The sequence below is a fragment of the Mustela nivalis genome (assembly GCF_964662115.1).
Source record: "Mustela nivalis genome assembly, chromosome: 9".
In the NCBI taxonomy this organism is placed as follows: Eukaryota; Metazoa; Chordata; class Mammalia; order Carnivora; family Mustelidae; genus Mustela; species Mustela nivalis.
Window position 1 is genome coordinate 106,617,471 of NC_139028.1, and position 27,909 is coordinate 106,645,379.

At 36.2% G+C, this 27,909-nt stretch overlaps 2 protein-coding genes across 2 annotated transcripts; both read right to left on the reverse strand.

Annotated features, from left to right (window-relative positions):
- Positions 1-138: 138 nt before the first annotated feature.
- Positions 139-27,909, reverse strand: LOC309841302 (uncharacterized protein; the record flags this gene model as incomplete). The annotated part of the gene is made up of 5 exons (XM_082684191.1): positions 139-1,077; positions 4,499-4,559; positions 6,617-6,697; positions 25,615-25,675; positions 26,952-27,909. The coding sequence occupies 5 exons, from the start codon at positions 27,907-27,909 to the stop codon at positions 139-141; spliced, it is 2,100 nt and encodes a 699-aa protein (XP_082540317.1).
- LOC309872989 (olfactory receptor 5M5) lies at positions 12,815-13,690 on the reverse strand (the record flags this gene model as incomplete). The annotated part of the gene is made up of 1 exon (XM_082747958.1): positions 12,815-13,690. The coding sequence occupies one exon, from the start codon at positions 13,688-13,690 to the stop codon at positions 12,815-12,817; it is 876 nt and encodes a 291-aa protein (XP_082604084.1).

The following is a 27,909-nucleotide window of genomic DNA, read 5'->3' on the forward strand; positions in this document are numbered from 1 at the left end:
CTAAAAATTATTAGAAGTTTTAAAAATTCAATGTCCCCATTTGATGCACCATATTTCTCATTTTGTCATCAATTCTACCCTGTAACTTTGGAAAAAGTTTTAGAAAAAGTTTGGGAACCAAAAGAATAGTGGTAGATTCTATGAAAATCTTTGTTTTTTTAACAACTCTTTGGTCAATGCTTCTTTCACATCCTTATTCCTAAGGCTATAAATCATAGGGTTCAACATGGGGATGACTGTTGTATAAAACACAGCTACCATTTTACCTTGTTCCACAGATTCCTTTGAGGGACGTCTGAGATACATGACGAACAGGGTCACATAGAATATGGTGACAGCTGTGAGATGGGAGCCACAGGTAGAGAAAGCTTTGTGCCTGCCTTCTGTGGAACGAATTCTTAGGATAGTAGGAAAAATATAAAGATAGGAAATCAGGATGATGAGCAGAGAAAAAGAAAGGTTACATCCAGCCACAACAAACATCGACAGCTCCTTGTTGGAAGTGTCAGAACAGGCCAGCTTAATTAGTGGTGGGTCAGCACAGTAGAAGTGGTTAATTTCATTGGGGCCACAGAAGGCAAGGTTGTATGTCCACATGGTCTCCATGAGGCCTGTGAGTGCCCCATACATGTAAGACCCCATGATGAGGGTGGTGCACACTCTCTTGGACATCTTGCTGCCATACAGCAGAGGGTTGCAGATGGCCATATACCGATCAAAGGCCATCGCAGCCAGGATGTACATCTCCACGTGGACCAAGGCGATAAAGAAGTAACACTGCACCAGACAAGCAGGATAGGAAATGGTTTCCTTCTCCGACAAGAAGATCGCCAGCATCTTGGGAGTCACGTTGGAAGAGAAACACAGATCCACAAAGGACAAGTGGCTCAGGAAAAAGTACATGGGTTTGTGGAGCCGGGCATTGACCTGGATGAGGACAATCATGCCAACATTCCCTGCGACCGTGACCATGTAAATGGCCAGAAACAGCAGGAAGAGGACAATCTGCAGTTCCAGGCGACTGGTCAGTCCAAGGAGAATGAACTCAGTCACTGAGGTGAAGTTTCTCATCGTTTCCTTCAATGGGAAATGAGAACATTCGATCAGTAAGAAAAATTTTTTTAAGGCAAAAGAAAAAGTCACATTTCTTAGAACATCATTTTGGACCGTTTTCTTCTGTTTTTTCTTTCCTTTTCTATGACTCTTTGTCCCTGGGAACACTAGAAATAGTATTTTACTTGAAACAGTATCCAATTAAACATTAGTGAGTGCAAACTTCTGGGTTCCAGTCATTAGTGGGCTTGAAGACTTTTCCTTTGCTAATTATCCTCTTATTTCTCTTTGTCTACTTACATTTTTGGATTCTTTCAGGATATTTCGTACCCACCTGCACTTCTACTTTGTCTATTTTTCAATACTTTACCTAACCTCACATTACTTTTTTTCACCCCAGATTTTGCCAATCGGTACCAAGAAACAAACAGAAATCCACCACTGAAAAATGAATTTACCCGATAACTTAATTAGAAGTTGAGAATCTTGTACCAGAAGTTCTTTTCCTGATAACAAATGATTTCTTCCGGAAGATGCCACTTTAATTCCTTAGGTTCTTTGTAAAAGGGAACTAAGTGATACATTAGAGATGCATCTTAATTCATTCTTTGTGAGATAAAAGAAATCAGTACTTCCTGCTTTAAACTAGATGTTCTTTAGGGGGTTATGAAAGGAAAGAAATCTTTGAGAAGTTGAATGATGGTAAATATTTTACCATGTATGGCCACAGGTATAATGCACAGGAAAGCTTTCAGAAAGTCTCCTAACATTTTCCAGTCAATTCAATACATTTAGAGAAGCTGATTTTTCAGTCTATCAGACCTGAATTAGATAATAGAAATGACTTGGTCCAGTATGTTTGTCTACATTTGAGAAAGCAGATGGAAGAGCAAAGTGACAGCCCTGAGGCAGAGACGGCTTTGACAGAGCCTGGGCTAGAAGCGGTACCTCTCCTCTATCCATGTTAGTGCCTTTGGAGCCAGAGTGGGTCTTTATAGAACAGCACTTAAAACAAACAAACAAAAACAAAGCAAGACCAAAGTAAACAAAAGAGCACAACCACAAAGCTTCCCTTCTCTTCGTTTATTCTCAGACTAGATTTTCTACAACCAAAGAGTCTGTTCTAGGCAAGAGAATGTGGTGAAAGAGAAGTGTACAATTTCTAATCCATCCCTTTATGACATAGGATTGCCCTTCCCTTCTTTTTTTCTCCTTCCTACTGGCAGTTCATGTGGACGTAGTGCTGAACTACCTGGGAACCCACAGAGGAGATGGCAGAAAAATGAGTGAGTCATGACTACAAAAATCGTGGCCGACCTCAACTGACATACCAGCTCAGAATTTGATAGGAGTGAGAGTTGGACTTCTAACTTAATTTGTTTTGCTGTTGCAGGAGTTGAAATCATTATCCAACTAATTGAGACCTCTAGGATCAGTGCCCAAGATTACTGTAAGTCTCTATAGAGCTTGTCCTGGTTTTCAGATTTGCATTCATCACTACTTCTTTCTTGTAGGTTTTTAAGGTACAGCCAGTCTAGAATCTATACTCTTGTTGGACCAAACTTACTTAAAATCTGTGTCAAACACAACCCTGAGTTGGAAACATCAGTCCTTATTATTCCAATCCAAATGCATTGAAAAACTTTTGCTTCCACAATTTAAAAAAAATAACTATTCAGAAATATAGATCTCCAGGCAAATCTATATGTAATTTTGAGTTTTATTTTCCACTCAATCAACAAGATCCTTCTTGGAAAAAGAAAGTTTTATCTGTATAAGAAAAAACTATATGAGGTGATAATTATTAGTTAGAATTTAATTAATTCCTCAGAGGTTATGCCCAAAGATGATTTTATGACAAAAACTGTGGTGACAGTGTTTAAATAATCACAAGCCTCTTGAGACCTTTTAAATTTGTCATAGACCTCCTCCGCATCCATTCCGTGATCACACACACACACACACACATCACAACTCTATCAAAAGCAGATGGAAACTATTTAATACAAAATAATTTAACAATATAATTAGTTATATGTATTTTTTAAGCTGTCCTCCTGCACCCTAACCACAGAGGATTTTTTCCAGAACTATTGTACAGCATTTAATCCCCAGCTTCCCAACACAGGTCTGGTTTCTCTAATTTCTTTCCTATTCATATTTCTCAGCTCTACCACTTCTCTCCTGGAATGACCTCAGGAACTCCATTTTTCCTGAGCGGTCCACCTTTTGCTGGCTCCTATCCTTGCGCTCAACTCTAAACTGATGGTTACCTAGTGAATACATTAAGATGTTTTGCAAAGCTAAAAGGCTTTTCATAAAATAGGAAACATCATCTAGAGAAAGGTAGTTATTTGGAAGCACCTGGGTGACACAGTTGGTTGCGCATCGGATTCTTGATTTCAGCTCCGGTGGCAATCTCAGGATCGTGAGATCAAGCTCCCCATTGGGCACTGTGCTCAGCGTGGAGTCTGCTTGAGATTCTTTCTCTGTCTCCCTCTGCTTCTCTGCCCTGCACTTTCTCTCTCTAAAATAAATAAGTAAATGTTTGTAAAAAGAGAGAGGGGGTAGAAAAATGGTTATTTGTTGTATATAGGTATAGGGTGGCTCATAATCTTTTTCTCATCTTTTACTGGAGAACAGTGAAACATCATGTTACATCCTTCTATGTATTCATGCCCTTTCCACCCCTCCTGTCTTCTGTAAAAATAATCTGCTAAGGTATCTTTGGGCTTTTCAAACTTTAAAAAATGATTTTATGCTAAAATATTCCCAGTATCCTTAATACTGATGTTCATCTCACAGGTTTTGCAACTGGGCAGATTCAATTTGAAAAAATATAACTGTGCTGCCTATTTATTCTGTGATGACAGATATCTTAATCTTTATGAGCCTGAGTTTTCTCACATTGAAAATATTGCACCATGATTGCTCTCTGACGATTTTATAACTTAGAATGCATGTTAATACCTGGCCATGTGGGAGGCATGTAAGTCTATCACAAGAAAATTTTAGTGTCTACCACCCCTTTGTTTATTATTGAGAAAAATAAAATATTCCCCAATTTTGCACATTGGTATCTTTCATATGACCAGCTCTAGTTTTTGCCTAGGTAGCCATTTACCTATTTCTAACCATGCACTTATCCCTACTAAATAAGAAAGTGGATTCCAAGTATAAATAAGAACATTTTGCTCACTCGTAAAACACAAAATAAACAGCCCTACCTACAAAGAAGTTGGAAAACCAGTACACCTTCAAAAAATAAAGAAGGGGAATTGTTTCTTGTATTTATAAGGGTGATTATTTTTCCCTATAGTATTTTTAAAATATCAAGATGAAGCAATCAATTCTGCTAATTAAAAGTTTCCTGAAGACAACTCAAGGATTAGCAACAGGGGAGCTAGGAATAGTGTACGCTTCCTTTCTGTGTCTGCCTACTTACCACGTATTGCTCGGTCCTGTCTCCCTCACTGACTCCGAGACTCAGCAGAACAAGTTGCACTCTAAAGAAAGCCAGTTAGTTACTCATTAATTGCACCTTCCCACCGATGTGGCACAGGCACATTCTACCATACGGTATTACTGCAGCAATCATACATTCCTTTGATTAAAAGGGGTATATTAGACCCCTTTTTTGGTTGTTTTATATTGTTTTTGTGTGTGTGTGTTTGTTTTGTTGGTTTTTTGTTCTTTAGAAAAGCCTGAGAGGAAATGAAAGTAATTGGAGACACCAATTCACAGGATGGATAGTGCTTCCAATTCCTTACTTTTCTAGGCCATGATGTACTTTGTTTAGCTGTTGAATTTCTTAGCGCTTAAGTGTTTTTCATATGTTTGATTAATAAAGTAACTAAATTCATTAAACTTGACATACTGAACCTTTGTCATGTAAGACTTTTTCAAAAACTCATTTAAAAATATCAGGTTAATATTCTTTTTTTTTTTTTTAAGAGTTTTACCCTTTTTTATTTATTTATTTTTCTTTTTGTTTTTTTTTTTTTTTTTAGATTTTTTTGTTAATATTCTTAAAACTATTTCACAGCTGAAGGAACTGAGCCTTAGAAAAGATAATTACTTTTCTCAAAATAAAAGAGCTACTAAGTGACCAGGATAAGATGAGAAAGCAGATCTGACTGCAGCTCTCTGTCCTTAACCACTAACCTTGGTGGCTTTCCTCACGTTTAGCTCATGTCGTTTCATGAGGTGGATTGAGCATCATCTCATTTCACAAAGGGATTAAACATCTACAACGATGCCTCAAAAATGCCCATGCTTTTTAGGTTAATGGAAGCAATTTCTAATACATTTATTACAACATTTGGCTAGAGAGAGAACCAAGTAAAGTGGGTTTAGTTCCACTGAGGAATTCTGTTTACAAAGGTTAGTCCTGGGGTGCTTGAGTGGCTCAGTGGGTTAAAGCCTCTGCCTTCAGCTCCAGTCATGGTCCCAGGGTCCTGGGATTGAGCCCCACATGGGACTCTCTGTTCAGCAGGGAACCTGCTTCCCCCACCCCTCTCTGCCTGTCTCTCTGCCTACTTGTGCTCTCTGTCTGTCAAATAAATAATTAAAATTATTTAAAAAAAAAAAAAAAAGGTTAGTCCTTTAGTGCTAGGCAAGTTATTGTTCTTTGAGTTCTTCATCTTTAAAACACATGAATGTCAGGGCCCTGGGATTGAGTCCCACATCAGGTTCCATGCTCAGTGGAGTCTGCTTATCCCTCTCTCTCCACCCCTCCCCCACTCATTCTCTCTCTCTCTCTCTCTCTTTTTCTCTCAATAAATAAATATAATCTTCTTTAAAAAATAAAATGCATGAGTGTATACTACAGTATATCCTAGGTCACTTCCAATTCAAATGTTCTGCACTTTGAATATCACAATATTGATAAAATTGAGAAAATCATATGCAAATGACTTCATTAGAAAGCTTCTTCTTTTCTTTTTTCCCCCTGAGAGCTTAATGAAACTCAGCTTTTGCTCAGCAACTTGGGGAACAAGGAGCGATTTAGCCCCATGCACTTTGGGATCTTGATAGTAGGGAAATGCACAGGAGAACACTAAGTGCATAAGGAAATAGGGTGCTAGGAAGGTAGCAAGGACATAGGAATAGATAAATTCATGGCCAGTTCAAATATTTCTCCTAAAGTCAATCTCAAGATGGAAGGAAAAAGCTAAAAATTTTGGTTTTGGAAGAAGACTCTGATTTGCTGGATTGACAATGATCATGTCCAGTCATGCAGTCTCCCTCTACCTTGGTTAAAACAAGATTATTGCTCTTCACAGAATTCTTGACTCCAAGTCACATGCTGAGTCATGACTGGAAGTCATATTTCCTTCATATCACTAAGATTATGAAGTGTTCGTGCTTCCTCATCTAAGTACATTAGCAAAGCATTCCTTCTCTCCTCATCTAATCTAGTTTACTATTCAACCTCATCTTTTCTCACTTTTTTATCCATGACTGGTGTCCCAGGTACAACCAAGTTATCCTCCCTGGACCAGCTGGTTCCTTCTTCAGGAAATGACTTTCCCCATTCTCTGCCCTTTGAAGTTCTACTCACCTTCCAGAGCTCAGATCAACGGTTACTTCCTGTGGGAGAACTACCTTAATCGCCTTAAGCAGAATGGATACTTCTCTTCCTCTGTGCCCAGAAAACAATTTAAACAAATACTTCAACTGTTTCCCTTATTGAAGCAAGTCTTATGGTAAAATAGTTGTGAAGTTTCTCCATAAATAAGTGTCACTCTTCAGAAGGAGTGGAAATATATTTTTAAAACCTCCCAGGCCTTGCCTTTGATAGGCCTCAATAACTTTTTGTTGAGCTGAGTTAAATTAACATGTGACCACAGATACACTAAGATATTTCTTTTTTTTTTTTTAAGATTTTTTTTTTTAAATCACTAAGATATTTCTATCAGTTGAAGTGTAAAGCAAGAGGTAACTTGTCCTCAACATTGTCTTGCTTGTGTGAGAAGATTACCAATAAGGTCACTAAATGGAGGAAGTCTTCTAGGAGGAAAAAAGTCCATTTTACTATAACAGATTTTCCAATCCAAGATCATCAGAATAAGTAATGATTTTAAAGGTGTCATAACCCCAGGACACCTGGGTGGCTCAGTCAGTTGAGCATCCAACACTTGATTTCAGCTCAGGTCATGATCTCAGGGTCCTGGGATCAAGCCCTATGCAGGGCTCCATGCTGTGCTTGGGGTCTATTTGAGATTTTTTTCTCTCTCCCTGTGCCCCTACCCCTGCTCATGTTCTTTTTCTCTCTCACTCAAAAAAAAAAAAAAAAAAAAATTAAATCACTTTCCCTGAAGAAAGGCAAACAGAAAACACTTTTATACATTACATAATAAAAATTCAACCCATATAAGCTTTTCACATTATTCATTTGGTGACTTTTCATGCTATGAAAAAAAAAAAAAGATTTGTGTAGTAATTAAACTTTAGATTTCCTCATATTTTCAAATATTACATTCTTTCTCTTTATTATTTGATAGCTCAAAAGAAGAGTCACAACATATAAGTGTATAAGAGAGATACAGTTTTAATTTTGCTACTGATTTTTTCAAGGAGGTGCCATTGCCCAGAGTAATTCTAAAATAGAATTCAAAAGCAGAGAGGTTTCTCTGGCTTACAGTGACTGAAAAGATTGAAAATTTGCTCATAAAAGTGATAACTTGAGACTCCCATATACTCCTAAGCATGTTCTGGAGTTTCCATTTGGTCTATAGTAAAATCTAATTTTTTTCAGAAGCTACAAAGCAGCTGGATATGATGATAATCTTCCATGTTGCAAGCACTTGAGAAAACAACTGTGATGTTACACAAATCTATATGAAACTGATATATAGACAATGGCAGCTATATAAATATAGAGCACTTTGAATCTCATACTGTAAATACATGAAGAGCAAATGATCATGTGGCTGTGATTGTCAGAGATAGCATCAGAGACAAAATATCGAGTTAACAGGAAAGTGAGCATGTTATACTGTTCAAATAAATTGATCAAGGAAATGACCTTCTTCTTTTTTTTTTTTTTTTAAAGATGTGCTGTTAGGATTCCTATTTTATGGGTTTTTTTTTTTTAAGATTTTTATTTATTTATTTGACAGACAGAGATCACAAGTAGGCAGAGGCAGGCAGAGAGAGAGGAGGAAGCAGGCTCCCTGCTGAGCAGAGAGCCCAATGTGGGACTTGATCCCAGGACCCTGAGATCATGACCTGAGCCGAAGGCAGCGGCTTAACTCACTGAGCCGCCCAGGCGCCCCAAGGAAATGACCTTCTTAAATAAAAAGTTAACCAGAGTATGTGGGATTGGCAGATCAGTAAAGAGATAGTATGAGGATGTGATCCACAGTGTTAGGCTCAAGATTTCCAGAAGAAAGAGAATATAGATAACTAGAAACAAGACAAAAAAGAAAAGCAGCCACACTGGATAACTGGTCCACCCCAGGAGAATAAATTCCTTCTCTCTGGTCTGATTTATCCTGAACATGCCAGATGAATTCTTCTGTTGGAGAAAATAAAAACAGATTGACTAATTGTACATGAGTAAATCATACACAGTTAAGATTCCATCAGTGTGTGTCATGTTTTCTAATTGCTGTCACCTTCCACAACTGATCTAATTTCCAATTTGAAAGAATCCTCTAATTTCTATCTATCTATCATCTATCTATCTATCTATCTATCTATCTATCTATCTATCATCTATTATCTGTCAATCACCTTTCTAGTTTTTAAGGGGGCACAGACAATGTACCAAGTTGAACAACAGAGAAATAATTGCTTTCAAATTTTAGATAGGACCTTGTGGTATTTACAAGATGTGGAACGCAGGAATTAATTAATTAACCAAAACTATAAGGACATTATATCTGAAGAATGATAAAAGTAATAACAGAAAAATATTGAAAGCTATGAGAGTAAACCAAGTCTCAAATAGGTGAAGGAACTTTCTAGTTAATAATAAAAAGCAGTTCACTTTTATTAAGTGAATACTATGTATCGAACATTGTGCTAAATACTTTATGGGTATTTCTTAAATGTTTTTACTTAAGCATAGTTGACACACACTGTTACCTTAGTTTAAGGTGCACAACATAGGTATTAATCCATTTTTCTACCCAGCTTTTCTATGAGAAAGTACTATATATATTTATCTTACAAAAGAAAATACTGAGGCAGAGAGAGATTAATTTGATCAATAAATCTGAACCTAGAGTTTATGTTCATGACTATTAATTTGGCTGATAAATGATGGAGTCAGGATCTGACTACAAAGCTCACTTTATTGAAAAATATGAATTTTTATAAACACTATAAAATAAGATCTTTTCTCATAGTAGATTATATTGGTCAGTGTGCATTCAGTTTTCAAATACCCGATCAACAGTATTTTTGGAATACAGAAAATGATAGTTTTACCCATTCCATGGCTTTTCCCTTCAAAAAAGTATAGTGAAAACAGCATATCATAGTAGAAAAAAGAAACAATAAACGTCAAAGCCAGACACATTTGGACTTCTCTTCACAGCTATGTGATTTTAGGTAAGCAAGTAATTGTGAGTCTCTGCTCAACTTTAAAATGGTATGACAATTCTATAATCATAATATTGATGGGCAGATTAAGTGAAACAACATATGTTAAAACAGTGTCTGAACTTTGCTGAACATTATCATTCCCTTCTCTCCCCTTCATGTGTGTGTATATGAGTGTGAGAGTCTTAACATTCTTCAGATATCCATCACTCCAAGGAAATATATGATATATGAAGAAAAATATTAGATTTACAGCATTATCATTCCCTGGGATTTTTTTAAATTTTTTTAAGTACACATGGATCAGATTTCCTGAGAAAATGACCAATTGGATTCATGACCTTTTAGAAAGGTCGGAAGAAAAGTATAAAACATCTTATAATTATTGTTCCTTAAGGAAGTGTGGAAAATATTCTCTGTTTTCTCATAGATTCTTCCAATATCACCTTGCTTAATTTGTTCAATAAATCTAGAATCCAGCAAGATCAATTTTAAAAGAAGAAGAGCAAGAGCTTAAGAGCTTGTTCTTAAAATTCCTCATGGGAGATGTTTTCATTAATAAGGGAACTCAAATCATTAATACACAAAGCACTGCAGAAGCACATACTTACTCAATCTCCAGCACAGCACAATATGAACTAAAAAATAGACTTTCTATGGTGTAATTCCTAACAACCAACCAATTCATGAAGGCACTTAGTGAAATCCCTTTTTATTTTAGATGTTCATACATGTGGCCAAAACTATGGCTTCATATTGCTAATACCAATCATAAATGTCAATGGCATCATGGTCACAGGTATTTCTGAACAATATTGTTAGCTTATAGCTCATATATTTCCACAAAGTCCTTTGTTGGTTCATTCAAAGACATTCTCTGACATATGCAAACTGGAGGTACTTTGTTCACGTTCAAAATGGAAGTTTGCTTAATTTTTTTCTATGCTGCAATCATTAAGAAAGCTTCATTTACTGCCAAGCTAGTCTGTAAAATTACAGACATGGACCCTGAAATTAGAATACTGGAAAAATAAGGGAGCTACTTCTGTATAATTGTATATGTGTGTGTGCTTAAACAGCAATAGATCCTGGGTATTTGTTTAAGTAAAATCCAACGCGCTATTAATTGAATGTTAAAATTTACAAAAATAACAATTTGTATAGATGTGCATTTTACCAGCATTCGCAGACAATTTGACTTTCCTTTATTTTTTTTTTAAGATTTTTATTTATTTATTTATTTGAGAGAGAGAGAGACAGTGACGAGATAGCAAGAGAGCACAAGCAAGGAGGAGAGGTGGAAGCAGACTCCCACTAAGCAGGAAGCCTGATGCAGGGCACATCCCAGGACTCTGGGATCATGACTTGAACTGAAGGCAGATGCTTAACCCATTGAGACACCCAGATGCCCCGACAATTTGACTTTTAAAATAAAAAATACTTAAAGAACAATATCTAGTAATAGAAAAGTTGCAATAATTATGTGGAATAACAGAGAATCAGTAAATATGAAAATGTTACCTTGTAGAAAACATTGAAAAGAAATAAGCTCTTGGGTAGAAAAGAAGCTTTGAAATACAACTGAGAAATATGTGTCCAAGGGTGAGTGACTAATTACAGTTCTGTGGCTTTTCCTTTTTCATTGAAAGTAACATGTACATATGTGATCACAAATCACGTCTAATACTTATTTTGTTCAAACCTGCCTGTTCTGACATCACGTTGTACTAGTAGCTTTGAGTATGCTGGAGCAGGTGCACAAAGGATGAACAAGTTCTCTTCTTGTACAATCATATGAGACCAACTTCACCTTAGAATGCATTCCTTCTTTCCTCTGTTGCATTAGCAATTTCATTTTCTTATATTGCAGCACTTAACAAATTGTATTGATTCTTCTCTTTACAGTTTCATGAACTCTACAAAACTATACAATCCTAGAGCTCCTTGGGGAATCTTTGGTAATGGATCAGTACTTGGCTTATTACTCTGTAAACATTTCATCAACTCTGCTTATGCTTTGTAGCTGCAAAGTCACCTGAAATGTTAACATCTTAAAATTAACTTGTCTTTTGAATTCTTTAGCATCAAAATATTTACAAATAAGTCACAATGTTGAAATCTAAAGTTAGATATATAGTACCTAATTGTGACAAAGGGCAACTTTTGTGGATAAAATTAGCATTACGTTACCAAAAAAATTTAAAAAAAATTCTGTCCCATCCTGAAAATATGTTAACAGGCAAAGATGAAGGAAAGCATGAAAACTGCAGAGCCTAAGAGTCTGTGATGTCACAGATAAACTCCACAGAGTCACAATTTCTTTTGAGGCAAACCACGTGTTTTTGTAAAAGACATCCGTTGCCTGCTTCAGGAGTTAATATCTAAAAACTAATTGGAAATTTGTGTGTACTGTTATGGCAGAAGGAAGAAAGTGTCTTATTAAAAATGATTCTTATAAGCAGGGAGGAATAAATGGACATCAGGTATGGACATGGAGCTGATATCTTGACTTTTTTCTACCAGAGGTGACAGCAAGTCTCAATCAGTGGTTATGGTCACATTGCTCTAGACCATGCAGTGGAAACCACTGCATAGCAAATGCTACAGAATTACAAACTACTAAAAGTTAGCTCCTAACAGTCAACGTGTGTATTGGCAAATGTGTGTGTGTGTATGTGTGTGTGCATATATAGCCATACACTGCTTTGTAGATGCAGAGAAATTTTCCACAAACATAAGAAACTGTTAATAATAGTAACCTTAAAAGGAGACAGTGGAAGATCAGGGAGGGAGAAGAAAAAGGGAAAAATCTTTTACTTTGGACTCTTCTATAGAGATTAAATATTTTACTATAAGAATGTATAATTTTTATAGTGTGAAAGTAACAAACGATGTAAAAGTGTTTAAGAGAAATTATCCATTATACCTACATATCCAACCTCCAACCCTTTGCACACTCGATACACACTCACACATCACCTGTAAAACTATAAATCTCCTGTACCTATGTCTTGAATGTTTTGTCATTAAATTTTAGCTTTTCATTAAAGATTTAAAATAACTTTACTGTAAATGCAGTTAAAGTTGGATCCAGTTCTTATGAATATAGCTTTTATTTAATTTATAAAGAAAGATACATTGTAATTTTACTTCAAAAGTACATTTTTTCTGATCAGTTTCCAAAAAGCTTGTTTCACATTCTTGTTCCTCAGACTATAATGATGGGGTTCAACATAGGGCTTATAAAAGTGTAGAAAACAGCAATAACTTTAGACTGTTCCACTGACTTGTCCGTGGGAGGTCTAACATACATGCAGAACAGTGTCCCATAAAATACAGTCACTGCCACCAGATGGGACCCACAGGTGGAAAAAGCTTTGTGCCTGCCTTCAGCAGACTGCATCCTCAGGATGGCGATGAGTATGAAGATATAGGAGATGAGGATTGTAAGGAGGGAGTTGGAGAGGTTAAATCCTGCTACCACAAACATGGATGTCTCCTTAATGAAAGTGTCAGAGCAGGAGAGCTGGATAAGAGGAGGATCAGCACAGTAGAAGTGATTAACAATATTGGAGTCACAGAAGGTCAAGTGGTAGGTCCACATGGTTTCCATCAGACCACTAAGGAACCCATAGACATATGGACCAACAATCAGGCGAATACATACCCCTATGGACATCTTGCTGCTGTAAAGCAAAGGATTACAGATGGCCATGTATCTATCATAAGCCATTACGTCTAGCATGTAATATTCAGTAATAACCATGGCAATGAAGAAATAACACTGGACTAAACAAGCAACATAGAAAATGGTTTTCTTCTCTGATAAGAAGTTCACCAACATCTTGGGAGTCACATTCGTGGAATAGCACAAATCCAAGCAAGACAAACTGGCAAGAAAGTAGTACATGGGGGTATGGAGGCGTAAATCTATCCTGATCAATACCAACATCCCAAGATTCCCCCCGATGGTGATCAAAGAGATCACCAGAAACAGCACAAAGAGGACGGGCTGAAGCTCTGGACGATCTGTTAATCGCAAGAGAACAAATTCAGTCACCAGGGTGGAATTTCCTTTGACCATTTTCTTAGCGGCCAGCAGTGTTCACTTAGACAAATAAAATAAAGTAAGAGTGAGTGAGAAATCCATTATATATTTCTCTCTCTCTCTTATTCTCCATTCTCACACTCTCTATCATCCTCACACAAAACAGTATCAGTGTTTGCAGTTGGAAGAGCTGAGAATTTTAAGAAGGTCGGAGCCCTTTTGAGCTGGGTGTGTAATGTGCAGATGATTCCCAAGACAACAGACCCTGTGACGCAGCCTGTTCTGGAATGGGGGGCCTTATGACAAAAAAGTGTGTCTACAAAAGGATTAAATGGCCAGTTGTCACTTAGGCTTCATCATTGATCCTGGGAATGGTGCCAGACAAAATGGTGACATGTGTTTGAAAACACTCAACAGTCAACAGTGTTTGCATATTTAGAAGCTCAACTTTTGAGACTTACACCCCCTACTGGCTGTATGAAAGAGCCCCAAATTATAGCGGTTTGAAGGAAATTCTCTGGAACCTGTTTTGCTGCTCTATCAATAAAATACAGGGAAATGTGGTATTCCTATGCAAGCAGACCAAAGATAAAGATCCCAAATTTGAAAATAACAAAGCCCAATATAAATTACTAAAGTAGGGACATTCATTCTGAAGCACTTGTATGAATCAAGAAAGGGAGATGTGGGTATTGGGGGGAAGAGAAGTGGCCAAAACTTAAGATTATAGAATTGTTTGCTTATCCATTTTTTAAAATTTATCTTAGAAAGCATTTAAGTTTACAGCATAGTTGCATGTGTGTGCTACTGAAACAACACAAATTGGACTCTAAACTTTTTAGCAGCATTATGTAAATAGTTCAATTTCTTCACTATAGAATTACAATGCCCAGAAATTATAAAGCAAAAATCAATTGGGAGAGATAGAATTATTCTTAGCACAGAGTTCAGGTGATACTAATTATAACAAAAGCATTATGCTTTTAGATAAAATTATCAGTTCATTATAATATGAATTATAATTTAAAATTAAATGATGAATAATTTTTCCAGGAGTCTGGAGAATGTATTTGGGTCATGGATTCTTTGTGTTTTCCTGTGCTATTTTTAAATTGATAGACTAAGTAAGATAAGGGATCAGAACTCAAATGACTCTGGGAGCCATTTGGATAATAAGAATGAGTGACGTGGGCTGGGTCTGAAGGTGAGCAGAAGTGAATCAAAGAGCCAGCAGCCACTCAGGTTACTATACAGTGATGTGGGCTCCATGTTCCAAGAGCTTAAGAGTTCCAAATTTAAACAGGTATCAGAATTCATTATGTAATGTGAAACTTACCACATGCAATGTTGGCAAATACTTCCATTTGTAAACTTATCCTTACCAGAGTACCACAAAAAAAGCCTGTAAGACTGAGATGCAAATAGTAACATCATTCAATGCCAGTGTCACCAACTGTATTTCTATTCTAGTATCTGAGCTGTTCCTGAAGATGGAAGCAAGTACCCTCCAAAGTTAGCTACTTTGGCTCAGTGATGTTTAGGCAGACGAGGTAGTGGGTAACAGTGCTTCTCAGGAGAGCACTGGTTGGTATCTTCATGGTAAAGGAGGCATATGAAGAGGAAATTAAGGTTATAATGGGCTCGATAATAAATATTTGAACATAGTAAATGTGTTCAGAAATCAGGATAGCATCAAAGATTGATAACGCTTAACCAGAACTTGCTGGATAACTAAGTTTCTAGAAAGGCAAGAGAAGGGAGGACTTTCAGAGGGTGTCTACATACAGAGATAGGAGGCTTGTCAGAGAAATCAAAGATATTGCACATAGATGCAGAGATGGGTCTTCTATTGTTCCAAATAAAACATTTACGAAGTGGTAAGCAGTCAAACTAAAGTCCTTATCCCAAGCCAAAAAGTATGATGACTCCTGAAATCTACACGGTAGCATATCTTTAGGATATATATCTGAGGGTGTGTGTGGGTCTATATCCACCACACCTAAATTATGGCGATGGGTTGGAACCAACATTCCCTGTTAATTTGAAGTGGAAGTAATTTGCAGGGCTTAAGTCTACAACTTTGGCCGTTGAGAAGAAAATCACTCTAATTTGAGAATCTGGATTTGTATAAATAGCAAAAGGGCTTTTCCTCACTCACCAGAAATATGACTCCACTTGGAAAATATTCACTTTCACAGGTAAATCTTCCATTTTGATGGCATTATGAGATTCATCTAATCTTTACATCTGTATAGTCTGTATAACTATGCCCTAAATGCTAGCACCTGCTTGGCCATAATATTACATTTACAACTAATAAAGACAATAAAACATAAAGGAGAGGGGTGCCTAGGTGGCTCAGTGGATTAACCTTCTGCCTTTAGCTCAAGTTATGATCTCAGGGTCCTGGGATTGAGCCCAGCATAAGGTTCTCTGCTCAGTGGAGAGCCTGCTTCCCCCTCTTTCTCTCTGGCTGCCTCTCTGCCTCCTTGTGATCTCTCTCTCTCTCTGTGTCAAATAAATAAATAAAATCTTTAAATATATATATAAAGGGAAGATGGAATTTAACTTGTCTGCTTCAATTCCCCTTAAATAGTTTAGCAACCAACCACGTTCTACAATTTAGGAAGAAAAGACTACATTCTGATTACAGTACTTTTTTCCATACACATACCCACTTCTGGTTTACAAAGCAATTAGGCTATTCTGTTTTATTTTACCTTTAGAAGAATGCTACAAGTCATATAGAGCAAGAACAATTGCAAATGAGGTCCCCACAAATCTTAAATTTGCTGACACCTGGATTTTTAGATTAGTATTTTCAAAACTATGTGCAGCAGAATAACTGGATATCAGGCAACAAAATAGGTCTATGGTGAAATTAAGTTGGAAAAATGCTGAGAGAAATAAGTCAAGCAGAGAGAGTCAATTATCATATGGTTTCACTTACTTGTGGAACATAAGGAATAACATGGAAGACATACGGAGATGGAGAGGAGAAATAGTTGGGGTAAATCAAAGAGGGAGACAAACCACGAGAGACTATGGACTCTGAGCAACAAACTGAGGGTTTTGGAGGGGAGAGGGGTGGAGGGATGGGCAAGCCAGGTGACAGGTATTAAGGAGGGCACGTATTGCATGGAGCACTGGGTGTGACACATAAACAATGAATCTTGGAACACTGAAAAAAATAAAATTACAAAAAAAAAAGATATACTTTTAGGAAATGACCAGGATAAAAAGGAAAGATGAAAAGAGAGGAAAAACTATACTTTCTTTTTCATAAGAAGATTAAGTATTTGAAGAAAAATCATCCTATCTGAATGACTCGATGAATTAATATGCTCACAATGAAACGAACCAACGAAGAAATGTTTGTGGTGCATTGATTTTTAATAAAATGATTTTTATTTAAAAAAAATGCTGAGTTTTGCAAAAGAAAAGGAAAATGGGTTTCTGGATTGCAGGGAATCTCAGATCTCAGAGCCTTTTATATGCCCACAGTGCATTGTGAAGCTTTGAGGATGGGCAAGAACGTGCAGCCTTTCCCAAGCTTACTAGTTCAAAGGGCCTGGAGCATCTTGAGTGTTCTCTTAGAATCCCTAATTCCACACTGAGTACCAGAGATTGCTAGAATCCTTGCACCTCAGCAGCAACACAAAATACAGGGATGTAAGACCTATTTAGCACTATTTGGAAAACACCTTCCTTCAGTAGTGCCCCTGGTACACTATTAAAGCACGTTTGAATTTATCATTGACTCATGGTCTCAAAAAAAAAAAAAAAAAGAAAAAAGAAAAAACTGTTTGAAGGACTACTGAGCATGGAAGAGGAACTCTATAAACGGGAAGGAATAGAAACAAGCAGAAAAACATCTAAGCGCTCCCAGGGCTATAGAATTCAATGTGACAACAGAGCTCTATCAATTGCAGGTGAGCACAGGACTTTTCTACTGCCAAACGCATATTCTCTACAGCAGGACCCTAACTAAGCACGAGCATCTATTTGCACATTATATCATATCAAACAAATAATAATGGTTGCTTATTAAGTGTTTGGGATAAAGTATATAATAATTTACATATATGTGGATAAAACTATGTTCCAAATATTTTAAGTACTCGTATATAATTTATACATATTTTAACTTTTTTGTGTTGAAACTACTACATTTTCTTTTAAAATCATGCCTCCCTAGTAGCGCTTCCCGTCTTTTTATAACCCTATCTTGCCATCCATGACTCTAATTTCCAAAATCAATCTGAGTTTCTTGCCTGATTCAAATTTTATGAAGGCCAAAAGTATCTGAGAACATGATTCTCAATATCTCAAAAAAATGAAGACATTTGAGATCGGAAATGTGTATTTGACAAATATTGTTGGCAAATTTAAATCTCTTTGGTAAACCTCAATGGTAAATTCAAATTTGCTGCTTTAGAACTAAAGCCTTTTTCCACTGGAAATAAGTCCCTGAATGATTTTGGGAGACTTGCTAGAAATTCAACTGAATGTTATTTCTATTTCTATAAACAAAATTTTGTAGATAGTGGGAACTGCCTTAGATAGCTTCCTCTTTAAGTTTACTGGACCCAGGATGCCCCGTAGTGGAAAGAAAGATGGTTCATTTATTTGATAGTTATTCAAGGAGTAGCAAATTTATCCTCCACAACTCTGATTTTTTAACTCCTATTTCAACGTAGAGTGCCAAGTAATTCATATTGAATTATTAGAGATATCTCTCATGCATATTTTGCTGCCTGTATGAGAAATATCACCGAGAAAAATAATTAAATTTCAGTGAAGAAGGGAACCAGATATCCTCCTAAACAAGTGTCTGCTTACGACATCGGCGTCTAATTCATACTGAATTATTGGAGAGGTCTCTCATGCATATTTTGCTGCCTGTATGAGAAATATCACCGAGAAAAATAATTAAATTTCAGTGAAGAAGGGAACCAGACATCCTCCTAAACAAGTGTCTCCTTACGACATCGGCGTCCAATTGGAAACTTCTGGGTAATTAGAAGTCAATGTAAGTAGCAATGATTTTTTAAAAATCTGTGTCCTTTATTTTAAAAAAATGTAATGAAAATAAAATTAAGCATAAGGTTTCACTGCCTCAATAATGTAAATCTGCTTTTCTCTGGATTGGAATGCTCATAGATAAACAAAATAATAGACTACACAGATTTTTCCATGCCCACTTGAAGTTGATTCACAAGGATGTGGATATGCATATGTATTTTTATTACATAAAAATGCAAGAAAACAAAACATTACTTTGTAATTTAGTAGGGATTATTGAGCAAAAAAATCATGCCATATGTGGTAAATTAGTAAACATGATGAATATATGGTAAAAATGTGGAGTTCTGAGAATTTCCTATTCTCCCACTTAAAATCAAAGTGCAAAGCTCATTTCTGTAAGTTATCACTGGTTCCTGACACTCTGCATGTTGAAATGTTCATTTGGGGAAAAGTTTGCCCTCTTCAGGGTCCAGTTAAAATGCACATGTCCAAAGGAGCAGGTAAGGTTGAGCTGCCGTTATACATAGGAACTATTCCATGTGCATAAAGTCACCATTTTGTTGTTTTATAAGATGGATTGAGTGTGAGACTAGGAGATAACTGAAGCCAAGGAAAGGCCCACAGACAAGAGAAATAAGGATTATTGAAGTATAGGATCAGTAATCCAGCATACAGACACCTCAATGGGTCATATAGATAGATAAATGTTCAGGAATATCTGGAAAAATAGTAATATTTTAAGGTAGGAAATGAAGAAACAGGCAAACAAGTCAGTTAGTTGGTGGAGCTGTCAATCATCTCGTGTGAATATTAATTTTCCAGAAGGAGCATCTTCTTTGTCTCCTCCACTATAATGAACTCCAGCATCTTCCTCTTCAGTTTCCATTCCAAAGTCTCACAAATTTAAGAGCAAGGTACATTACCTGATTACAATGAATGAACCTAAATTTTGGATCATGTTACACAGGATGGCTTCATACCAACGAATACTATCAGTAAAAACTCTTTTGAGTCTTCATTTAGAAAACATTTTTTTTTTTATCTTGTTATAGTGAGTTTCCTTATTTGGACTTCAGTACCCATTTATTCAATATCAGGACTTTGACTAAATAAATTCTAAAATGTCCATCATTGATAACATTCTGACTCAGCATTTATGTAGTTACAAATCCTACACTCATTACTAGCCATGTGTCTCTTAGTTAATATAAATTTTCCCCAAAAGTTCTCTCTCAAATAATTTTTTAAAAGATTTATTAAGTTCTATAAGAGCTTTATTTTTTCCAGAATGAGTATAACAATTCCTGATCCCTCTCTTTTCAATGATTTAAGTTTTTTGGGAGGGTATTCATTCAACAGATACTATTTTGCAAAATTACGAGATTATCAGGTGCTTCGTCTAATATGCTTATTCAGTGTGTGTTAAATTATTGAATGACTGGGGAGAACAATATTTTTAAAGTAAAATGATCAGTGTAAACACATAATTCCAATGAGACTTTTATGTTTTCTAGTGAATAATTTAAAAAAAATACACACCAACTCCTTCTAACTAGCCAAGAAATAAAGTTGCTTTTGTTGTCACCTAACTCTTCCTGATTAAAATCCAAAACTGAAACAAGAAGAGAAAGTGCAGGTATAGAAGTCAGAGCTGTCATTCCTACCTGACCCCAGGAAAGACTCAGAGAACTAGTGGTCCAAGGGATGAGTTCCTGGGAGTGATTTATACCCAAACTGTAATTTGAAACTCTTATTCCTAAAATATTTTTACCTACCCTGAATAAATAATTTCAGTATTACTAAAAGAGAAAACTCCAGGGAAATAGTTATTTATGTAGATAACTAATTAGAGTCTTGGGATTTTTCACAATGTGTTTGCATCAGTTAGTAGTAATTTTTTTTAAAGATATATTTAGTTATTTTGAGAGAGGGAGAAAGAATCATGTGGTGGGGAAAGGGCAGAAGAAAAGCGGGGGAGAAATAGAAAATCTGCAGCAGACTCCCTGCTGAGCACAGGTCCCATGGTGGGGCTGGATCTCAGAATCCTGGGATCATGACCCTGAGATCACGATCTGAGCCAAAATCAAGAGCTGGATGTTTAAACAACTGAGCCTCCCAGGCACCCCCAGTTTGTGATCATTTTGAGCTGATTGCTTTGAGTGATCAGAAGTTTATTCTCATGGAGTCTTTGCGTTATGGATCACCATTTATTCTAGTTAGGTAAAAGGACAATTAATAAAGACATAAAATAATAATATAATCCATGGGATTTATGTTTTGTGATTTTCCCTAGTCTAAATTGTGTTTTGTCCACATAGTTGCTATTGAATGAACGTTTGCTGAAAGGACTTTGATATCTAGATTAACGAGGTAAGGTTATTAAACCCAGTGAGTAAAACCATTAGGATAAGATATCATAATGAGCCACAGCAGATTTCATTCAAGATGTCAAGTCCCGGTGTTAGAAGATAATATTTCATGAAAAACTTGGTGAACATATCATTTAACAACAAGTTGTTCATCGGCCCACAAGTGAAAACAAACACGCTATATGTGAAAATAGTACGTCTCTCTTTTCTTACCATTTACCAAGTGTGCAATTATCCACTCATTGAAGAAATACAAAGATAAAATGTTACAGTCCATGTGCTCATAGTCCTTAGTCCAACTGTGAAGTCTTCAGTTGTGGCACATTCGGCAAATGATGTATTGAAATCAAAGTTCCGAATATCATCTTCCTCTATGTTCTCTGTCAATCTCTCCCTCATTCACTGGTCTAGCCGTGCTGGTCTCATGACCAAATTTTTTGCAAATTCAGAAATTTCTGGTAAGCCGTGTCCCTGCTTTGAATACCACTTCTTCCAAACGTCCTAGGGTTCATGCCTGCTCATACTTTAGACGGCAGCCTCCATGTCAATTTCTGAGAGAGGAATTCCTCCACCTCATTAAGCCTCCTCACCACAGTTACTATTCTCACTTATGTGACCTTGTTCAGTTCCTTTATGGCATTCATTACAATGCTAATTGTAAATGGAATGTCTGTTGGTTCAAGATTTGTCTTTCCTTCCACGCCATGAATTCCGAGAGGATCAGAGACTGACATTTTATATTCACTCTATACACAATACTTAGCACAGGGACTCAAACATCCTAAGGGCTCCATACATAAATTTTGAGTGAATTTACTGAAGAAATAGAGCCGTATTTCACCTACCAATGCCTTTGGATGACATCGCATTTTTAAATTGACACATGTTGCACTAATTACAAAATCATGAAATTCTTCTTCAAGATCAGTATAATCCGACTCTGCATGGCTTGCATTCTAGCATGGAAGCACATGAGAGCTGAGGAGAAGCTTCCTACATTACAGGGCAAGTGCTCTGTGGTTTGCTGAAGATCCCTAAACTTATTATTATCTTCTAATTACCCATTCCAACGTCACAACCTAATTTAATTTTTTGGCCCTATTATTGAATATAGCAGAAATGCACCCAAAATTTTAGTTACAAAGTAGAATAGGAACATTCGTATGGAAAATGATCAGTTCTGCCTACAAAAGTCTAGCAAGGTATCTCAGAGGTGATGACTTTATATCCATGGTGATTTGATCAGTTGAGGAAGAAAGAAAAAGCAGTTTTTACATAAGAAGATAGAAAGTCATGGTTTTTAATTGAATCACCTCAGTTCCATGTGAATTTATTTCAGGTTGGTGGGAGAATCTTAGTTTGCACTTGAAATCACTCCTTTGTTAAGACTGACACTGAAGACAAGTCTGATACTTAATGAAACGACTCAGATTCCAATAATGGATGGGTGGATAAACATTGAGGTAAATTTTAAAAATGCAATCCTATTCATTAATAGAAAATATATCAAATTATGGATTCATAGAACAACTAGATGATTCTCAGAAATATTTTGCTTAGTCCAAGAATATACACACATATACTGTATATAGTTTCATTCCATTTATACGAAATATAAATTTAAATATTTATATAATAAATGATATTTAATAAATAATATTTAAGAAATAATAAATAAAAATAAGTTAGGAAAGTACATTGTGATTATCAAAAGCTAGGTATGTGAGAAAGTAACTGTCAGCAAAGGGATAAAAAAATGTATTGTAAGTGATGAAATGTTCTATGTATCAATTGTGGTTGCAGTTATAGAGATATACACATTTGTCAAAACACATTGAGTTGTGCTTAAAATGGACACATTTTATTGCATGTAAATTACACAATAATAAAGTAATATTTTTAAAAACCTAAAATATTTTATTATTATTATCAAACAAAAGTAAGCTAAGGATAAAAGAAGTTAAAACCCTTGTTCAAATTACACATATCAAACTTTAAAAGCAAAATTCAAATTCATTTGTACCCATTATCTATTATATAGTACACTTTGTCTATAGGGGTTTGTTATTTGTGAAGAAAAGATGTATCCATTAATAGAATAAAATATTAAAATTATATGATCATCTCAATAAATGCATAAAATGTATTTTACAATACTCACGTCCTATCCTAAAAACTCTAAACAAATTGGGTATAGAAAAAGCCTACATGAATATAATAGAATCTATATTTGACAAGCCTACAACTAATATCATACTTCATGGTAAAAACTTGAAAGTTCTCTATGGTCAGAAATTAGACAAAGGTGACCACTATCGCCACTCTTATTCAACATAATACTGGAAGTCAGAAAGAAAAAAGTAAAATTGTCTCTACAGATGATATGATCTTATACACAGAAAACCCTAAAAACAGTATCAAACAACTGTTAGAATAAATGAATCAGTAAGTTTATGCAGAATGAAAAATTACAATGCAAAAATAAGTTACATCTTTATTTTTTTTAGATTTTATTTATTTTTTTTTGAGAGAGAGAGAATGAGAGAGAGTATGGGAGAGAAGCAAACTCCCTGCTGAGCAGGGAGCCTGATGTGGGACTTGATCCCAGGACTCCAGGATCATGACCTCAGCCAAAGGCAGTTGCTTAAACAACAGAGCCATCCAGGCACCCAAGCTACAGCTTTATATAGTAATAACAATGGTATATGATGAAGAAATAAAGAAAAAAATCCCTTTTAAAATAACATGAAGAAAAATAAAATACTTAGGAACAAATTTAACCAAAACATAAAGATCTTGGGGCGCCTGGGTGATGGCTCAGTGGGTTAAGCCTTTGCTTTCAGTTCAGGTCATGATCTCAGGGTCCTGGAATCGAGCCCACATTGGGCTCTCTGCTTGGCAGGAAGCCAACTTCCCCCCTCTCTCTCTGCCTGCCTCTCTGCCTAATTGTGATCTCTCTGTCAAATAAATAAATACTTTTTTAAATACATAAAGATCTGTAAATTAAAAACAAGTCTTTGTTTAAAGAAATTGAAAAAATAAATAAATAAATAAATACCAAGGATTTATGGAGTCAAAGAAAGTTAAAATTGTTAAAATGTCCATACTCCCAAAACTCATCTGTGAGTTCAATACCAGTCAAAAAAAAAAAAAAAAGTCCTAAAATTCATATGGAACCGCAAAAAGACCTCAAATAGCCAAGACAAACATGAGAAAGGACAAAGCCAGAGGTATCACACTTCCTAGTTTCATATTATTCTACAAAGCTATAATAATGAAAACAGCATGGTACTGGCATAAAATAAAACAAAACAAACAAACCGGGGGGCGGGGGGACAGACACATAGACCAATGAAACAGAATTGTGAGCTTAGAAATAAACCCATGCATGTAAGGTCAACTGATATTTGACAAGGGAGTCAAAAATACTCAATGTGGAAAGGATAGTTTCTTCAGTGAGTGGCGATGGGAAAACTGGATAACCACATGCCAAACAATTACATTGGATCTCTATCTTATCCCACACACAGACAGATTAACTTGAAATGAATTAAGGACTTAAATCTAAGACCTGCCATAGGAAATAGGTTATTTGACATTGATCTTGGCAATGGTTCTCTGTAAATGACACCAAAAGCACAAGCAACAAAAGGAAAATTAGACCATATTGAATTTAAAAGCTTCTGCACAGCAAAAGAAACAATCAACAAAATGAAAACACAACCTATGGATTGGGAGACAATATCTGCAAACATTATATGCAAGAAGAGGTTAAGGTCCAAAATATATAAAGAATTATACAACTCAATACAAAAAACAAAGAACTAATTAAGAAGTGGACAAGGGATCTGAATAAAATTTTCCCAAGAAAACATGCAAATAACTGACAGGTAATGAAAAAGTGCTTCAGAGAAATGCAAATGAAAGCCACAGTGAGCTATAACTTTGCAGCTATTAATATGGCTATTATCAAAAAGATGAAAGATAACAAGTTCTGGAAAAGACATGGAGAAAAAGCAACACGTGCATTTGCTGATGGAAATGTAAATCAGTACAGTCAGTATGGAAACAGTAGGGAACTTGCTCAAAAAATCAAAAATAGAACTATGATGTGATCCAGTAAGCCCTCTTTCTGGGGCTATATCCAGAGGAAATGAAATCATGAACTTGTAGAGATGTCTGCACCCTCACATGCACTGCAGCATTAATCACAGTAGTCAAGTCATGGAAACAAGTGTCCATTTGCAGATGAAGGAACACAGATGATATACAATGGAAGATTATCCCATCATTAAGAAGTGTAAATTGCCATTGGTGTCAGCATGGATGAGCCTTGAGGGTATTAGGTTAAGTGAAATAAGTCAGAGAGACTAAGACTATATGATTTAACTTTTATGTGGAATCTAAAAATGTCAGAATCACAGAAACAGTACAATGCTGGGTGGCAGGGCTGGGGACGTGAGAAATGGGGAGATGTTGGTCAAAGGCAACAAGTCTTCAGGTATAAGATGAATAAGCTCTGGGGAATCTAATGTATTACATGGTGACTATAGTTAACAATACTGTCCTGTATCCTGGAAAGTTCTAAGAGAATAGATCTTCAGTGTTTCCACCACTACCACCACTACATACAAACAAATCATGCTTATATGACACAATTCATGTGTTAACTCATAGTCTTTTGATAATCATTTCACAACATATACGTGTATTAAATCATCAAATTGTACACCTTAAGCCGCTACAATGTTATATGTCAATTATATCTCAATAGAGCTAGAAAAAAGCACTAGATTTAGTAAATTTCCAAGATTCAAATCATAAGGCATATGCTCTCAGACAACAAAATTAAATGACAAATAAATAACAATGAAATATCTTCTGAAATTCCAAATACATGGTAATTAAGCATGGTCTTCTGAATGGCCTATAGGCTAAAGAAGGCCGCATTGGGAAAAATAAGAATATTTTGCAAACTGAATGTAAAAAGTACTGAATTTAGTGGTTTTCAACTAAAGTCATGTTTAGGTAAACTGTATAAACATTTATCTGAGAAAAGAAGTGAAACTCAAATCAATAATCTAAACCTTCACTTAAAAATCTTCTGGAAAAGAAGATAAATGATAATGCCAAGAAATTTTCAATTTTTAAAATTCAAGTGACACAGAAAGTATTCTTTCTTTTCTTAGACCTGAGTGTGTAAATTCAGCCTTGCAGGTCAGAAGGAAGAAGTCATTCCCTATAGTTCAGAGGCCACAGACAAGATCCACAAACTCTGAAGCAGGGAAAAAAAAAAAAAAAAAAAAAAAAAAAAAAGCTATATTCCTCTCTTCCCATTCCTTTACTGACCTTTTCTAAAAGCACATTCACAAGAAACAGGAATCAATCTCGTGACTCGTGGTTTTAGCTTTACTTAGTAGGTCAGAGAAGTACAAAAAGATGCTTCATAAAGACTCCTAGTCCCAAAAGATAGACGGTAATAGGAATAAAATAAATCCAAGGAACTGAGCTAAGAGCATCTTTATCCTGTTTATTGTTGTAAACAATAAGAACACAGGAAAGTCCTATGACATATTAAGTAGGAATTTTCTCTTAGAGCAGTGCTTCTCAAATTTAATATGCTTACAAATCACCTATAATGTAATCAAAACCCAGATTTGGATGTAGTGGATCTAAGTGCAGAATGTGGTGCTAAATTTCGAATAAACCCCAAGGTGATGTTGTTGCTGCTGATCTGTGGAGCACATGTTGGGGGACAAGAGCCTAGATTAATAAGTGAAACTCATTTTTTACAGACTTGAGATTTTTAGCTGAGACATTTGAGACATATTCATAGAAAATATCAAAATACATCATCATGATGCAAAGATATTTGAGCCAAAGGTTCACTTATGATTTACCGGAAACTGGAGGCAGTTCCATCTTAGTGACCATATTTCTTCTGAGGACATTCTTCAAGGCTCGCTTTACATCTTTGTTCCGTAGACTGTATATCAGTGGATTAAGCAGTGGACTTACAAAGGTGTAGAAGACAGCTATGATTTTGGATTCCTCAACAGTCTTGTCTGTAGGTGGTCTTACATACATGCAGAAGAGTGTCCCATAAAACAGGGTCACAGCCATCATGTGGGAACCACAGGTGGAGAATGCCTTGTGCCTTCCCTCTGCTGATTTGATCCGGAGGATGGCAGCAATAATGAAGGTGTAGGACACCAGGATGATGCAGAGGGAGTTGGAGAGGTTGAAGCCAGCTGATATGAGCATGGCATGCTCTTTGACATAAGTATCGGAGCAAGAAAGCTTAATGAGTGGTGGGTCAGCACAGTAGAAGTGGTTGATGACATTGGATCTACAGAAGCTCAAGCGGAAGGTCAGGATGGCCTGCAAGAGCCCGTCTGAGAAGCCATAGACATAAGGAAATGTGGCCAAGCAGATGCAAACGCGCCTGGACATTTTCATATTATAGTGCAAAGGGTTACATATGGCCACATAGCGGTCATAGGCCATTGCTGCCAACATGTAAAACTCAGTGAGGAGAAGTGCGATGAAAATGTAACACTGTGTAAAGCAGCCAGCAAAGGTGATGGTCTTCTTCTCTGACAAGAAATTACTCAACATCTGCGGGGTGGCATTTGAGGTGTAGCACACGTCTACAAAGGCCAAATTAGTGAGGAAGAAGTACATGGGTGTGTGAAGGTGAGAGTCCAGCCTGATCAATAATATCAGGCCCAGGTTGCCCAAGAGGGTGGTGAGGTACACACCCAGAAATAGCACAAAGAGGATGGGCTGAAGCTCTGGACGATCTGTTAATCCCAAGAGAACAAATTCAGTCACCAGGGTGGAATTTCCTCTGACCAT